Raw genomic sequence first — 17,562 nt, 5'->3', positions numbered from 1 at the left:
AGATAAGTCCATTTTCCCACTTCACTTTTTGTGCTCACATAGTGCATTCTGTGTGCATTCTGTGGCGTTCTGATCCTACCAACAAGGATATCGTCCTTAAATGTTGCCTCCTCTCAGCAGGCTGGGGGAGGTCAAGCTTTCTGGCTATTTGATTAATGACAGTGAGACAGCAGTACAGGAGACTGCTGAGGTGAGCATTGTCCTCTTGTGACAACACCAGCCACGATGATGCTGCAGTCAGAGTACACTGGCGTTGGGTGGATCCCCAACCTTTCTGTTACAGCCTCTTGGTGGAATATTGGGTCACAGAAAGACACGACGAACATTTTGACCTGCAATAACCTGACACTTGACTCTTCAAAAGACTTGGAAGCTGAACTGAGATTTGAGACTTAGTAAAAACATGACTTGAACATATTTGGTTTGGGTCGTGTTTCACCACATCACATTGATATCATAAAGTACTGTTTGTGGCAGAGAGAGCATATCTCAAAACAAAGGTGTTACTGACCAGAATTTGCACACATTTCTACACTCCAATAGTTATAATCATTTGACTTTAAATGGAAGCTTCATGTTTCTTTTCCTGTGTACTGAACTGCTTAATGTTTGAGTGCCTTGAGAAGGTTTGGTGCGGTAACTTTGTATGTTTAGCAGCTAGTTGATTAGTGTGTAGCTCAACTCTTAGACTAAATAGTCATTATGTCATTGGACAAGTCTTTCATTCCCACATTGAATCAAATTCTATCTAATAAAAATAGCTTTTATTAAAAAATAAATAAACTCTGTACAATAATACATTGTTATTGTAGTCTAAAAGCCAATTTTATCTGATGCAGAGTTTAAATGTCAAGCTTTTTGTCAAACACTATAGCTGTATAAACATCTCCGGTCTAAAGTCTTTGTACATTAGTGATCCAAGATGCCTTTACCTTAACTCTAGTGTGAAGATCTCTTATAAATGAAAGTAAATGTCATTAATAAACTCCCCACATGCCTGTAACTGATGAAGAGTGAGGCCACATCAGTGCTAATCCATGTTTCACTCAGATTTTAATCCTTTCTCTAAAACCTGAGTTGATGGAGCATCAAAATCTTTACTTGGACCCTTCCCAGCTTCTGCTACCACAGGCAGCACAACAAAATGTGTCACACGACTATTTGCTGCAGTTGTTCCACTTCTCACTAGTGGAAAGCAGATCACAATTATTACAGAAGTGGGCAGATACTATGAAGGTAAAAAATGGGTCTAAATGGACGAGCTTGTAGATTTTTATGTGAGAGAGAATGTAAGTAGAATGTGAAAACTTGCTCACCCAAAATCTGCATGTGTGTTAAAATCTTCAGCTGTAAAGTTTGACAGATAAAATCACAACTGACAAATAACCATTTGCATGTGTTCATTTAGTTACAAAACTCAAATTGGTGATTACAATTGTGGGAATCTGCTGCTGCGAATCACGAGCGCGCTATAACTGGGCTCGGACTTTTAACACAATCCTTGCGAGACATTTGTGTCAAAACTGATCTGTGTCTGATAATGGAGCACTCTGATTGGTTGACCCCCCTCCTCTGACCCCCCTTTGTTCCATTATCGGACACAGATCAGTTTTGACACAAATGTCAAATGTGAAACTCCCTTCCAATATCGTATCATAAATACATATTTAATTCATCCAGGATGGTTCCATTGCACAAAAAAAGTTTTAAAAAGTTAATTTAATTTAGTTTATTTTAGTATTTTTTTATAGACCTTTCCCTGATCAACTTCAACACCAATGTCATTGTTTGTTTTGCTAAAGATATTTTCAGATCAAATTCATATGATGCATAAAGACAAGAATAATAAAATTAATATGAAGTGATGTAGGTTTACCGAGTCATTTACTTAAATTACCTGCAGGCATAAAAGGGCTGAAACAAGATTGATGGGGGAAAAGAAAAAAAATCACCATTTGTTATGTCATCAAATTCTACTTAATTCTGCATCAGTCTTTCATTCAAACTCCAAAGTCAGCAGCAGCATCCAAATGTGGATGTTTGAACCCTGCTGAGTCTTCATAAAACTCTTAAACTGGCAGGCTTCATGTGTGACATGAATGAAAAGTCCAAACATGGCATTTTTATAAGCCTGTGCTACTAGAACAAACTCCTGAACACATTTACTGATCACAGCAGGCCTCAACTTGATCCATCAGGGAAGCATTTTGCAGGCCTCTCCATTGCTTTGGTATTTTTTTACAGCACAAAACCCCAATAATGAGATGCTCTCTGTCCTCTTGGATGTCTGACCTTCTCTTTTTCTCATCTGTGTCCTCTCTGCAGCTGTGCATACTTTCTGCCAAGCAGAGCTTGCTAACAGAACTGCAAACTCAGACAGTTTGTTTAACAAAAACAGACAGCGGTTTTGAAAAAACTTACATCTAATCTAATATTTTGAGACCTCCCATCTTTGTTTCCAAAGAAGGTTAGTGTGAAGCTATAACTACAAGTACTGCACATTATAAATGAGAGTTTATAGCACTAAAGAAATGACCTCCAAAACCCTCCTTTTGACTTGGAGTCAAACAAATTCGCACAAGAACTAAAAGCTTAAGGTCTCAGATAGATCATGGCTTACTAAGAATAAATAGAGAGCAAGATGCCTTTTTAGTATGCCAGAGCGGGAGCTAAAGCCAACCTGGCAATTAATACTGAACTCTCACTCAGACAGAAGCAGGTCCCTGAGACAGTTAAAAGCCTCTGGATTAGAGCGGTAAACTGCAGGCACGCGCAACAAAACTGGTTGAGATGTAGATACATTTTTTATTTATTCTGCTGGCTTAGTGCTCACTACTCAGGTGTTTTTTAATGCATTTTTAAAATCTCACCAAGAATTTAATGTTTTTGAGAATTAAATTTATTTTAGATGTCTTTGAACATTTTATAGAAAAGAAATCTTCTTGAAGGAGTATTTATTGTACCAGTGACAAAATGAAATACACGTCATCGAGCTGAGGTCAGAATGCATTTGAAAGATGACCCAGAGTGAACTCTGAAAACAGGCGGTTGAGAACACCCAACACAATAGATGCACTTCCACTACCCCCCCTTTAGTCCTGGGGGGGGGCTGCAGTCTGTCTGGGGATCTCTGGGGGACTGCCAGGTTTTTGTTACACTGAATTACATCAATATATATAATAATGAGAGATCACTTATAGGACAAGTATGTACCAACTTCAAAATATCATTTCTCTATCCAAACTTTACAAACACACTTTTATAAGGAAAGATTGTTTGTTTTTTCCATTCCGCCTTCACATTTTATGTTTTGTAATTCTTGGTGAAGTAATTTTATATTTACATTATTGTTAGCAAAAGCTTTTTTAATGCAGTTTTGTGCCATTTTAGTGAGGCAAAGAGAGCTGAAACACAAAATATTGATCTGTCGTTTGTACAATTTTAAGCACAAAGCAGAATTGAGTCAAACAAAGAAATACACAAACAAGCAATTATTCTTTAAATGTTATGGTTTTATGTATTTTTTCAGAAGAAAATTTGACCATAAAATAAAAGTCCAAAATGGACAACAGGGTACAGCTAAAGACCAAATGGGGACGCGACTCTTGGATGGTATCACTGCACTGGTGTCAGATGGTGCCGTATACTAATGACAGAACAGAACAATAGGTGGGCATGCAAATTTCATGGCTGTTGACCTAAATGTTGGCATTTCAGCCAGACTTCACACTGGAAACAGCTCGAGCCTGACAAGCAGATGAGGCCCGCGTCTGGCCTTGATTTAAGGTTCTTTTCTGTATGCGTCATTAGCTTGCTAAAAAAAACATGCAAATGAGAAGGCATCCTGAACTTTACACTGACAACAAGGTGAGTGGGCTTTATGAAACTTGGGGCAAAACACAATGAAACTGAACAACCCGTTCACGCACATAGCGTTACACTGAGCTGGTTTGGAGTATTGGGGCTAGGAGGCAGTCATCATTAAGAGTTTGTGACACTGGCGCCTTAGTGCATCAGTGTCACTCTTGTCAACATCCTCAACCCACTTATCTGTGATCATCATCCGAAGCAGCAGCCCTGATTTATACAAAACAATGGTCATGTTCATGGAATTAAAAGAGGAAATACCACCTCTACCACCACTTTACGGTGGTAGAGACCAACACATTTTGTTATACACACAAAGCCAATGAAGGAACAATAAATGCATCTGTCTTTTAAAATCTTCTTATCTTCTTTTTGTCTTTTGCCTGTTCCCTATAGAAGCTGCCACGGTGAGTTGATTGACTCCATTTAATGATATCCTCTACATTCTCTTCGCTCACACCAACCACCCTCATATTCTCTTTCACTACATATCCATGAACTTCCTCTTTGGTCCTCTTATAAATCTTTTTCCTGGTAGCTCAAACTTCATCTTTTTACCAGCATAATCATTGTCCCTCCCCTTAACATATCCAAACCATCTCAATCTTCTTACCTTCACTCCCCTCTAAAATGCTCTTCCCTCAAAATTGTGTCAAACTTTTTTTTAGATCTACAAAGACACAATGCATCTCCTTCTGACCTTCTCCAGAAGGATTCTCAAAGCAAACATTTGACCTGTGGCAATGGAACTATATTGTTGCTCACAGATGCTTAGTTCTGACCTCACTTTACCCTCTACTACTACTTTTTCCCATAACTTAGAGTGACTCAGTAGCTTAATTCCGTTGTAGTTGCCACAACTCTGCATGTCTTCAACAGCTTCCTCTGCTAATCTGTTGCTGTCCAACATTTCCTTCATTCATCAGCTCTTCAAACTTCCCCTTCCATCATAACTTGTAGAACCTGCCAACACTTGATCACCCAACCACATCCTTCCATCTCCATTCCACTGCTTTGCCAACCTGTACAAATCTACCTCTACCTCCTTTTTGATCTACCTGTAATACAAGACCACATGTGCCCTTTGTGTGGCTTTTGCCACCTCCACCCTCATCTTGTATCGTATCTCTCTACTTGTGTACAGAGAGATACAATATTTCAACAAGTCTACTTATCTGCTTTCCTTATTCCAGATGACACAGAAAGTACCTTCCTCACAACAACCACTCTGATCACTTCAGCTATTGCTGTCCAGTCATCTGGAAGAACCTGTTTCCAGATGTATATCTCCATTAGTTAGGTGGGGGAGCGTGGGTCTAGCAGAGGGGGGTGGGCTCTATGTTTGAATTATAGTGCTTGTTTTTATATAATTTTTTTGGTGTACAGCACTTAGTGTTATGTTAAGTTTGATAATAGCTATATAAATAAAGATTGATTCGATGTGACAAATGCTCTCCCAAAGCCTATTTCAACTCCTCCCTAAAAGCCAGACAGTCCTCTTCCTTGTTCAGCATTCACCACTAGGTCGTCTGCTTTGCCATTCTCCTCTTCATCTTACTCAATACCAGAGTCATCCTACACACTACCATTGTATGCTGTCTGTCTACACTCATCAAAACCCTTCCTTCAGGATCGCTCCTATTCTGTTCATCTTTTCATCAACACTAGGCCTGCACAATATACCGCAAATTTATAGTTATCGCAATATCCAGCTCCACAATATACATATCCCAAAAGACAGCGAAAATTGCAATAAATCGTAAACCTTAAATATGTTAATACAACCTTATGTCAGCTTGAAGCATTTAACTAATCAAATAAATCCCTTTATGCATTTGACCAATCGGATGGACGCTTTCACCTTGTTGACCAATCGGATGGAGGCCTATTATGTTAGATGTTTGTCTCCTATGTCGACGAGGGTAATTTGGAGTATAATTTTTAAACTGTTGCAATGAAATGTTTTTGGTTATTTTGTTATTTGTTTATATAGCGCAAATTATACCGTTATCGCAATATTGATCTCAAATATCACAAGTTTTTTCATATCGTGCAGCCCTAATCAACACCATGTTAAAACAGCTTGGACCGACCCTTAATTAATAAACCTTCCTCTCTTTTCATCTGGTCTGTTGAAATCTAAGACCATCCACCTTTCTTCTTTTCGTCACGTTGGTCAATTCTCTACATTCAAAGCTCCAACTCTCTCTCACCTTTCCTTTTTTTGTCTTTCATCAGCATCATGTGGGTCAACAGCACTGCTGGTTGTCGTTGCTATTCCGAACCACAACTGATCTGGTAGTAAAATATGTGATTTGGGTTTGGTCTAACATTGGATGACTTCCTGACTCAACACGCATTTACCCGCACACGAAAACACTGGATTGTGGCCTTTCATGGTTGCATTCTTTAACATTTTCTTGTAGGACTCACATAAAACCAACAAGCATCAAAACAAAAACAAGACAAAATAATTAAATGAAAAACTATCGAAAAGCTAAGTAACTCCATCAGTGAACTCTCTTTAAACAGCATAACCGCTTTAACAAGGAGTATAAAAATAAAAGCATCTTAAGTTTATTATAAAGCACACATCAATGTCATGTGCAGGAATGACAAAAGTAAACAATACATTAACCCACAGTTAATAAAGTGTCTCATTTTGTCTCTGTTGTTCTGTTGCTGTGTCCTCAAAAGGCCTTTCAGGGTTCCAGACAGACAAGCTTTTTAGTCCTGCAGTTCAAGTGACCCGAGTCTGTTTCCAGCCTTTGGTTAATGGGCAGACTGTCATTCTGATAACATCAACCAAGTGAAAAGGATTGTGAAAGGCAGACCAATTCCAGCACGTTGTAAATTTCCATCCGCAAATTCCAGTATGGCCCTTATTTACCCAAGTATGAAACTTACAACTTTTTGTAAAATCCAGAATGTAAATATGAATTGCATAGGACAGTTCTGTCCCCTCAGATATAAGACACATGTATAGGCAGGACCAGCAGCTTTCCATCAACAGAGATATAATGGAATATAAAATTCCTTCTTGGTTTGAGTCCTTTCTTGGAACAATTACACTTATATAATAATACGTGTACTCATTTTTAAGATGCCAGATGACATGTTTGTGCGCTATGATAATACCTGATGGATTTCTGTAGGTTATTACTTATTAATTAAACCTATTCCTAATACATTAAAACAACTAAGTGAGACTTTTCTTATGTGATTTTTGGCACTAAAAGGGGAATTAAAACTAATGCAATTTACACTATAATATAAACTGTTGAAACTTAGACACGCTCACTACTTTTATTAATCCACATAAAAATTGGCTTTAAATTTGGCTTCGAACTTTGTAGTACCAAATGTGGAATCATTTTCTCTATGTGTTCATTTCAACAGCTAGTTAAAAAAATAGATAGTCACTTTATAAAAAAGCATCAATTGATTGGTTGAACCAGTGGAGCTTGCTAAAGCTTTTCCTCATGTGAGGTTTACATTGGCCTGAAGACAAAGTTGGTGAAAGATTTGATCATCTGGTTTTGTCTAAGCAACTATAAAGAGACTATTCCAAACAGGTTTTTTTTGTATACAAAATCAACATCGACGTTTCCTTTGACTCTTAAAAACATACAAGTTTCCATCTTTACTGAAATTTGAAAGCTTTTTATCCATTTCAGTTGGTTTTCCCAACTCAAACGACCAATGAAGCCATTTATCCGAGAAAAGCTAGAAATAGGGTAGTAAATTAGATGAATAGAACATACGACTGGTAAAAGTTCTGTGCTTCATTCTGTGATACCAGCACTGGTACATGTCATCTTATTTTTAAAATTTTGTTTCATCCCTGAAATTTGTGTCAAAGATTTTTCTAGCCAATGAGCAAAAAACAACAACAAAAGAAATGAAATGGCAGAATTTTTTTTCTAAATGATTGATTTTACGAGTTATACAAGTTTGTTTTTCTTTTCCTGGACAGCTTTGAGATGTAAAATAGGGTTCCTCGGAAAAGCAGCAGCTGAATGTGCTGGCCCTGATAAACAAGATGTACAAATGACGGTCAGTCTGAAAAGCAGCCCTTATTCAAAGAGAGGAAGGGGGAGCGGACAGAGGCGTTTTGTGCAAGCACATTTATACACACAAACACACTTCTGTAACAACACCACCACCCAATTGATCTTCAATGTCATAGGAAGGAAAACAGACACACAAAAGTAAGAAAATACTATAGAGCCCATTTAGTTCATTACAAGATTAACTCCATGAAGTAAAACAACAAAACAAGTATAATACATGTAAAAATAAAAGGCCATGAATTATACATTCAAAACCTTAATTGCAATTGCATTTTGTTTTATTGGCTGGTTTTTATTGAATTAAAAATATTATCAGGATTTTCAAACACATTCGTGTCAGTCATTCCAGTCTGCCACAGCTGACAGCTGCACTGTAAAGCCTTCTCCCAGCTCAAAGCTCAGATGATGTGATGGTGCCCAGCATCTTACTGGTTTTAACCTTGCATGTGTGTCTGTATCCGACTGTGTGAGCGCAGAGGGAGGGGCGGAAGCGTCTGAAGGCCAGGTGGCTGGGGGCTCTGATTTAATTTTAAGGAGCAGATGGTTTACTGCTGCTGAGGGAAGGATTTTTCTTCTTTACTGTGAATGTCTGCATATGTTTGTGGCTGTGCGACACAGGAAACTCAGCCTCAGAGGGGTGTTTTGTAGAAACTGGATACTTGGTTATTGCACCAAAACATGGAAAATCAGAAACATTACTTGAGTCGGGGTAGAACAGAAACATGCAGAGCATCAAGATTTATATTTTCGAAGTTTGAAAGCTTATCGGGCCATCTACAGATATGTGTAATGCTTCATATGCTTAAAAAGTTAAAAGCCAAGTTTCCAGTAGACTCACCTGCTTGCCTTCTAGCGTGTACAGCCTTCTCACAGCTCCAGAGTCCAGCTTGATGGCATCGGTGATGTCGGCGAGAACCTGCTCGAGGGAGTGAGCCGTTTTCTTGTTGAGCAGAATCCGGACTGCTTTGCGGGGTTTCACACCACTGCGGATGACTGTGACCAGCTTGGGTTTGATGAAATCCTTTGATTCCCGCAATGGCTCAGTCCTCAGCGGGATGAGTGAGGACAGAGAACGGGATGTGGTGGACTTGCTGCCCAAGGACCAGTTGGGGTTTACATTCCTGGAGTAATCTACACGCCGAAAGGGTTCGTTGGAGGCGCAGACATAGCTCTCACCTGCAGAGATACATGAGATTGGAATCCCTGCATTAGCCTGGCGACCCGTCCAAGGTTTGCTCAACAGTAACTGGAATAGGCTCCAGCAACCCCATGACCCTATAAGGGATATAACTGGTTCGTAAAGTGGATGGACAAAAAAACTGCTAATGCTCTACAAAACCATGACATTTAAGTAAAGAGAAGCAAGCAGCATCGTAGGGAGACTAAGTCCAGGATTTAAATGTCATCTTCCTGCTTCTTTCCCACTACTCCTGGCCTTGTAGCCTTTTATTCCACCTTCTCCAGGTTATGAGCATTGGTGAGGTGAGGGACATTTAAAAACAAGGTGGCCCCTTGGGTCTCAGTTTGATGATTCTCCTGGTTTCTCTGAGTTACTTTTGATCTATTGTCAAATTGTTCCCAGTGGTCTTTTAATTATGACTATGCTGTTCTTAGCCCAAAATCAAAAAATTTGTGTTGTTTACTAGCACATAGTTCTTTGCAGAGGAGCAGTAGTTTATTAGAAATTTGCCTCAGAGTTGTGGGCTGGACTGTTGGTGTGGTGGATTCCTGCCCCCATTTCAGAAGCCTCCACAGCGCTGAACGCTCTCTGCTTACATGCTCTCCCACTAGCTAACAGCCCCTGCTGCAGCAGGACAGTTTTGAGCCATATGCCAGCTCAGACAAGGAAAACAAAGACATGCATGGATCTTATGGTTCCAAATAAAATTGGATCCATCAGAGTGGAGCAGAGCAGGGTCCTTTTTGCCTGCCCAGCACATCCTCTGTCATAAAAAAAGCTCTTTTTCCCCAACCGAATTTTTTTTGCCTGCTCCACATTCACAGCAATTTGAATAAAATAAAAAATACAGGGAAATGCAATTTCAAGCTTAATTTATGTCCTCCATCATGAGAAAAATGCAACAAGAACATGTCAAAAAGACCAAAAACACAATTTTCATTGGTGTGGTATATAGAATTAATTACAAATAACAAGTTGAAAATAAAAAAAATAACAAGTTGAAGCAAACATATGTTTGCTAGGTCATCCCCTTTTAATTCACTTCATCCTAAAAATAACTATGCTTAGAAAATGACAAATTCATCCAATCTCCTACCTAAAATTTACAAATGTGGGAAAGAACTCAAATTCAGCTTAAACAGATCACCAGCAGGGTGCACTTCTGAAGTCATTACTCGGAAAGCCAAGTCAGCCCCGCGCACACGGCATCACAAACATGTCAGAGGAATCAGCTGAACAACACAGAGTTAACATTCTTTTGGTTGGAAACAAACAGGCTCATTGAAAGGCAGCAGAGTTCTGTCCTCTCTCCCTCTCAGCTGCTGAGCCACTGCGCTGGCCTTTCTCCAAGAGAAAGCATTGTGTTTCATCTGCCAGCATTCCACTTGAACACATTACCACACAAATATTTCCCCTCCAGAACAAAGCTATGTCTGAGATGCATGAGGTTGGGTCAAAAAGAAAAAAAAAAGGAAACGCCAACAACTGTCAGCAATTGTTCAAAAGCCTTGATTCTCAGATCTGAGATTCAGCTCTCCAATTCGACAATGAATGGGAACATGACAGATTATTCCTATTTGCTCTGCATTTTTCCCCCCTAAGGAAAGTCGTTTTCTTGCTAGATTTCTAACTAGAAACCAAAAACATGACCCTTAATCTTGAGGGTTTTTTTTCATATCCAGCATGTAAACTGTCTAATAAAGTTAACGTCCTGCTGAACTTCCTGACTTTCTGAGTCATCATTCTTCAAAGACAGCTGATGACTCAGTCATCTTTTGAGTCATGGAGAGCACATGTCAAGTTTTCACACACAAAAAAACCTCAAAAGAGTTGTGACAAAAAGCTGTCCTGTGTAATGCTCCCTTTCTGTGGCGATAGAACAAGACGCTGGTGTTCTGCAACCCTGCAGCTTTAAAGAGTTTGCTGAGACCTTCATGATAAATCCACTGCACTGCAGTGTTCATAACCCCACCAAACAAACTACTAAAGCAAATAGTATATGTAATGTATCAATTAAATAATCTAGATTTTATGTAGCTAATTTGCTATGAGTGATTAAAGAAAACTGTAAAACAAACCTATTAATAAAAATAGAATTAACTGAATTTAGGAAAAAAATTGATGCAGTGATACTCAAAGTAAAAAGATAAAGTAAGACGGGTTTTATGTTTAATGTCAATGTAGCCAGATCTCTCCAAAATTGCTAAATAGGTGGGATGAACAGGGGTCCAAAACACTGGATGTAGATTGTAAAAGTGATAGGGCTAATTCTCTAACGACTTTTGTGTTCAAAAAGTTTTACCTAAAATAACCCTATGACAACACTGGTTTCTCAATCGTTTTGTTTTTACTGCTTTCAATTTCATTCTTGGTAACTTAGGGGAGTTGACATCATCTCTGTAATTAATGTCATAATGTTATTTTAAAAAGATGCTACAGTTGTTGTTATAAAACTTTACTGTCTATTAAAGCTTAATAATAGACCAATGTCAACAGAGAGTTTTTCTTACCTGGGCAGTACCTTAACTAACTCAAACTCAGCTGATCTTTAAGTGGAACGGAGAATACTTTCTGCCACTAAGGCCTATGGTGCACTACAAAAGAGACCGTGGAGTTGCCATGACATCAGTACTAGTACCAAAGTGAAGGTATATGCAGCCGCAGTCATCCCCTGTTTGCTATACTCCATCGAGTGTACCACACTCTACCGCAGACATATCAAGGCTCTAACACAACTTCAGCTTCGCCATCTTCGCTTCATTCTCAACATCAAGTGGCAAGATCGTATCCCAGATGTTGAGGTTTTGAGACGAGCCAACACAGTTAGCGTTGATGCCCTAATAACATCGTCACAACTTCGATGGACAGGGCACGTATGTCGGATGCCCAACAACAGATTACCCAAAGCAGTATTCTACTCAGAACTTTCTCAAGGAAAAAGGAGCCGCGGTGGACAGAAACTACGCTATAAAGATGTGCTAAAGCGACACATGAAGAGAGCAGGCATCCCACACTACAACTGGGAAGAAGAAGCCCTACAAAAATCCAAATGGTGTGAAACTTTAAAGAAAGCCATGACAACCACTGAAGACCAACGCCAACGTGAATATGTAACGGGGTGATTCTTTTTTCCTACCTTTACAATTTGGTTTTTTAAATCTTTTTTGTTTTATTGATCCTGGTTGTGCAACCTAAAACTCCAAGGGCCCTTGAATGCTCATGGCAAATCTGGTGATGAGTCACAGGTGTGTGTGATCAAGGTGGGTTGGAGTTTTGATCCTTTAAAAAGGATGAACAGCTGGACTTGGGGCGGGAAAAAGGAGGCGCACCACAAGAGCTGCACAAGCAGTGTTGGAATACCAGCGATGGGAGCCACACGTGTGGTGTTTTGGAGCACCAGGACGGAGGCTGCACGTGTGGTGTTTTGCAGCAGCAGCAGCGGTTGTGGTGCTTGAAGCATGCTAGCCCCAGGAATTGGACATTGTAGAGTCTGGGCTCGGCCACATGACCAGGGACAGCAAAGTGGAACCAGTGGACCATGGAACTGGAAAGTGGAGAGGGGACGCGACGAACAACAGCAGAGGGGTGTGGTTGCGACCTACCCCTCTTTCAGATAAGTAATTTACCCTCTCAGTTCAAATCCAAGTCAGCCCAAGATGAGATGTTTTCTGAACCCCTTCTAGTGGATTTTATTGCATGGGTTTTTACTGTTTCATACTGGGTTTTATTTGGTTCTGTGTGTTTTTTTTTTTTTCATTAGATGGGGTTTGGACTGCATGCTCCTCTAATCATCCTGGAGCATTTGGACTGCTGGAGGCCGGACACTATAGGACTGGACACAATAAACATTTTGAAAACTTGCATCTGGTTGTTCAGCTCCTTACACAGAATCTGATCCACTAGAATCTACCTGTGTCACAAATACCAACAGGCACATTACTGGCGTCACTCCGTAGCAAATCCTCAAACTCAAGACAGTCAACTTCGACACACGAAGGACAGCCATGTATATATATATATATATATATATATATATATATATATATATATATATATAATAGACTAATGTCTAGTTGAAATAATTTGTCAGTTGCTGACATTTGCCACAATTTTGTGTTAACTTTGACTTACACTTAGGTGCGACTTGTGCAATTTATTTTTTTAAATAAAAAGCAATACTCAGTAGATGGCACTGAAGGTGTGTGTGTATTGGCATTTGCTAATGACACCAAAACAGAAGAAGTAGTGCAGCGTAGTCGTATGCTCTATACACACCAAGAATGTTTGGGGCATTCAAGAATGCGCTATATGTGGTTTTATGAACACACTTTTAGTATATGGTGTTCACAGCAGACAAGCAAAGAGCGGGAGGGAGGGGCTTCTTCTACTTTAGTTTTTTTTTTTTAAGTTTACTAGCGGACGTCCGACACCTAGAGTTAGAAGAGGCTTGGTGCGAAATATCAAAGTGGTGCAAATCTCATGAATCTTGCTCCAGGCTTTTTCTTTCACAGATCTATTCCAATTTGTGAAAGATTCGTGTCATGTAATTCCAGCCAGGCACAAACCGCTATTATTAAGTTCTCCTTCATGATAACTTTTCAAATGGATGGCACTTCTGTGTTTAAAAAGGACACTACTTATACGTCACTACCAAATCCAACTCCCTGATTGATCAAAGGTGAATTGTTTGTTGTTCAAGCAGTCAAAAGTTCAACTCGTTGAACTTCCAGTGCAGATTCAATGAACGTCCAGTTTGTACGCAAAGCCCGAAAACGCACTTAAAATTTGCATGGCAACATGTGGATGCACGGGTTTTGAATGTGGAAGCCTGAAACACAGGTTTACGGGCATATACATAGAATTTTCATTGAAACCGGTCGCTCAAAAGCCAGTTGCCAAGGCCAGTGTGTACCACTTAGCCCAGGGATCGGCAACCCGCGGCCCTAGTGGCTCCCTGGAGCATTTTCAAAAATGTAAAAAGACGGACAGTTTCAAAGAGGAGCAGGCAGAAAGCTTAGCTGAGAACATAGACTCCTTTCTGGCATCACAAGCCTGTATACTTAACACATGCACCACATTGAACATTGCACAGAAGTCATCAACCTCTCTCCCTTCCACACTCACGGTGCAACAAAAAGAAGCAACATAAGAGAAAGAATAAACTAAGGTGGAACAACAAAACTGCCAAATGAAAAGAAACGTGGGCAAACAGAAATGCTCATGCTGAGCCCTAATTAGATCAGGAAACCGTGTCCCACAATCCCCTGCTGCTAACAGACCTAAAATGCACGACTTTTTTTTTTTACTTTATTGTACAAAACACAAATTTACAAATTAAACTTCAGATATGCTAGGGGAACATTCTTTTGTTCGAATCCTCAAAATAAAAATGACATCAAAAATCGGATTTCTTTATTACATTTCTTTAATTTCATCAAAGCAATGAAACATAAATCATTGATATTGGTTCATATTCATTGCAACCTGGGGGTTAGCCCCGCCTTCAGCCCCTAAGGCTCATGGGAAGTGGGGAGTTTCGGGGTAAAACCTTGAGTGAGAGAGTTGTGAATTGAAGTGACTTCCATGCTCTTTCAGCTGTTCATGTGCTTAAATAAACGGGTTTAATTCTGAAAAGGAGTTTTGGTGCCCTTCCTGCTTAATTTTGCTTGAGACAATCCGGGGTCGCGCGTTGTTAGCAATACGGATCGCTTTTCAATTAAGTACTACGCTAGCAGTTTGGCGTGGTGTTCCCCGCTAAAGAGACGTCCCGGCAGGGTGGTTACAATATTATTGTATTGAAGTTAAACTTTTACAACAGAGGAGTCACGTGACGCGTCGTTCTCCGCTGAATGCACTGCAGGGCACATAAACATTTAATCTTTAATAATGCTCATTATGTTTTTGTAGCAACTTAGTCATTTTTATAGTAGGCTAATATAGATACATATTGCATGTGTTGCCTTCATTATAAGGCTTAAATAGGGCTTTTAATAATTTGCAGCTCCAGACATGTTTGTTTTTTGTTTTGTTCGTCCAATTTGGCTCTTTCAACATTTTGGGTTGCCGACCCCTGACTTAACCTAACCCTAGGCTTGGCAGAATTGTTCCAAAGTGACACAGACAATGAAGAATTCAGTGGATTTAGTAATTTGAAGTAATATAAAGAGTTTAGTTGACTTGTTATTGTGTTCTTTACTTTATGGTTACCATTCAGATAATTGTTCATATGATAATTGTTCTTCCCATGTTTCATGAGGCTAACGAAGATTTAGTGTGTGTTACAGTAGTAAAGTTTGCTAAAAACAATTCTCACCCAAAAAGCAACTTATGTGATGTTTTCTTCTTCCTTTTGCTTTTTTTTTTTTTTTTTTTTTTTTTTTTTTGTTTTGCTGCTGCAGCTGATACTCCACAGCAACTTAAAGTCTGTTGTTTGGTCGTTGAGCTTTTGTAAATAGTTTGGTGCATTTAAACTAATTTCCGATGTTGCACACACTAACTCACCCTAGTTTTATGGGTTTTAAAGAATCTATGATTTGTTTTGGGTTTTTTTCACAAAAACAAAACAGATGAAAATATCTGCTGCTTTGAAATTGATGAATGACTTCCCTCTTCTCTACAGGGTCTATGTTTTTGTCATGTCCCTATCCTGCCCCCTTTCCCATCTTAAAAGCCTAGAAACGCCTCTGCTTTAAGGTAAAATAGCTGATGAATACCAGAATCTCTGACGAAACCAATGAACTCAGTGTCTTTATCTTAGTTAGGTGGAGAAGAAGGTGTTTAAATAATTATAGAACTACAGAATTGTCGTTTTTACCATCAAAACAGGCACAATAGAATGTTGCAGAAGAAGGCAGCTCACCCTCCACTAACTCGTCCAGACCGGTCACCTTCCTGCTCCCGTCCAGCGTGTACAAAGTCCGGACTCCCTGCGGCAGGTTGACGTTGTCCGACAGGGACCGTGTCAGCTCCATGAGCAGCGCATCCAGAGACCGGAACCGGTCGCTCGACACGGCGTACACTAACCCTTTGAAGTATCTGTCCCCGTTGCGGTAAAAGCGCACTTTCCGTGCCTTCTTCTCGGACGTTAAGGACTGGAGCGTGCGCGTGCGGTAGAAGCAGCAGTGAGCGCTGTGTGCCGGGCTTGGGACCAGAGCGGAGCCTCGGCACGCAGACTGAGACCCGGAGCCGGTGCTGGTCTTCGGTGTCCGGCTCGGCTTCTCCCGCTCCTCAAAGTGCTCGAATTCGATATTTCTGCTGAGAGACATGTCGTCCCCTCTTTTATCATTCCAAGTTTAGTGCGAAATCCCAACAAAAGCAACTTCAACCCGGCAGAACTAAAGATCCGGTGTTTTCTGGGTCCTGAACCGGCAAATAATGACATTAATTAGTGTTCATAGGAACACACAAAACACCAATGGAAGCCATTTCGTTTCGGAAACGCGCGTGTATGAAATACATCCTAGTAGAAGTGTAAGAATCCAATAGGCAGGGAGGGGCAAAGGAAGCTTCCTAACACTTGCAGCAGCTTTCAAGTAACTGATCTCTATCAGATTCCGAACAAGCTAAATGGAAATGCGAGCGGAGGGGAAGCTTTTCCCTCCTCTTGGTCCTAATGCTCAATTGTTCTGATTATCCAATGCGATTAAAGTGTACTGAAACTTTGAAAACACAGCAGACTATTAAAAAAGGAAATAAAATATAATTGCTGCAGTAAAAAATAGATTAATAACAAATGCAGATTTAAAAACCAAAAACAAGGTAATTTATAATTATTGGACATGAAGTCAGATATGAGATATTTTTCAAAGTTGAACATCAGTAGACTAGACCAGTGTTTTTCAACCAGTGTGCCGCGGCACACTAGTGTGCCGTGGGAGATGGTCAAGTGTGCCGTGAGAAATTGCCCTCATTAACTGATCTAAAAGCAATTACCATCTCCAGGAAATCAGCTCTTTGTTCATCCAAACAGGCCCTGATAAAACACTGAGAAGTTAAGAATATGAAATATCATAAAATTATTTTTTTCTTTGTGTTTATATGATTCTATTAAAGACATTTTGATAAGAATAACGGGATACCGCGATTTAGCTGCAGCTATAAGTGTGTAAGGAAAAGTCCCGGCCCTTTAACTGTCTCCACCAATCATTCTTGAAGGCTTAATCACATGTCATCAGTCTGACCAATCAGAAGTGGTTAAAGTATTCACTTCCTTGTTTCGATTTAGCGCAAAAAAGTCTCTCTGTTCTAACAAAAATACCAGCTAAAGCTCGTCTTTAGCGGTGTAGCTTTCCACAGAATCTGGTATCAGACCGTGGAACAAGTGAACAAAACCATGAAGTTCAAAGACGCTGGTCTTTCTGCGGTCGGCGGATTACGGGCACTACATCTCCCATGATGCAGTAAAGTGACTGTCTGAGCGCAGAATGAGTCTCTCCTCTTAAC

At 39.8% G+C, this 17,562-nt stretch overlaps 1 protein-coding gene across 3 annotated transcripts in view; it reads right to left on the bottom strand.

The window, feature by feature from the left end:
- Positions 1 to 16,667, bottom strand: part of dclk2 (doublecortin like kinase 2) — a 30,512-nt gene extending 13,845 nt beyond the window's left edge. For all 3 annotated transcript variants that reach the window (XM_011476661.3, XM_011476666.3, XM_011476672.3), the window contains exons 1-2: positions 15,980 to 16,667; positions 8,779 to 9,116 (exon numbers count right to left, since the gene is read on the bottom strand). In XM_011476661.3, the coding sequence (XP_011474963.2) occupies positions 8,779 to 9,116; positions 15,980 to 16,385 (744 nt within the window). In that variant the 5' untranslated portion in view covers positions 16,386 to 16,667. The remainder of the gene's footprint in view (positions 1 to 8,778; positions 9,117 to 15,979) is intronic.
- Positions 16,668 to 17,562: the final 895 nt, after the last annotated feature.

Source organism: Oryzias latipes, chromosome 1 (assembly GCF_002234675.1).
Source record: "Oryzias latipes chromosome 1, ASM223467v1".
NCBI classification, from domain to species: Eukaryota; Metazoa; Chordata; class Actinopteri; order Beloniformes; family Adrianichthyidae; genus Oryzias; species Oryzias latipes.
Note: the sequence above shows the minus strand (reverse complement) of the source record. Positions and strands in the feature narration are given on the sequence as shown.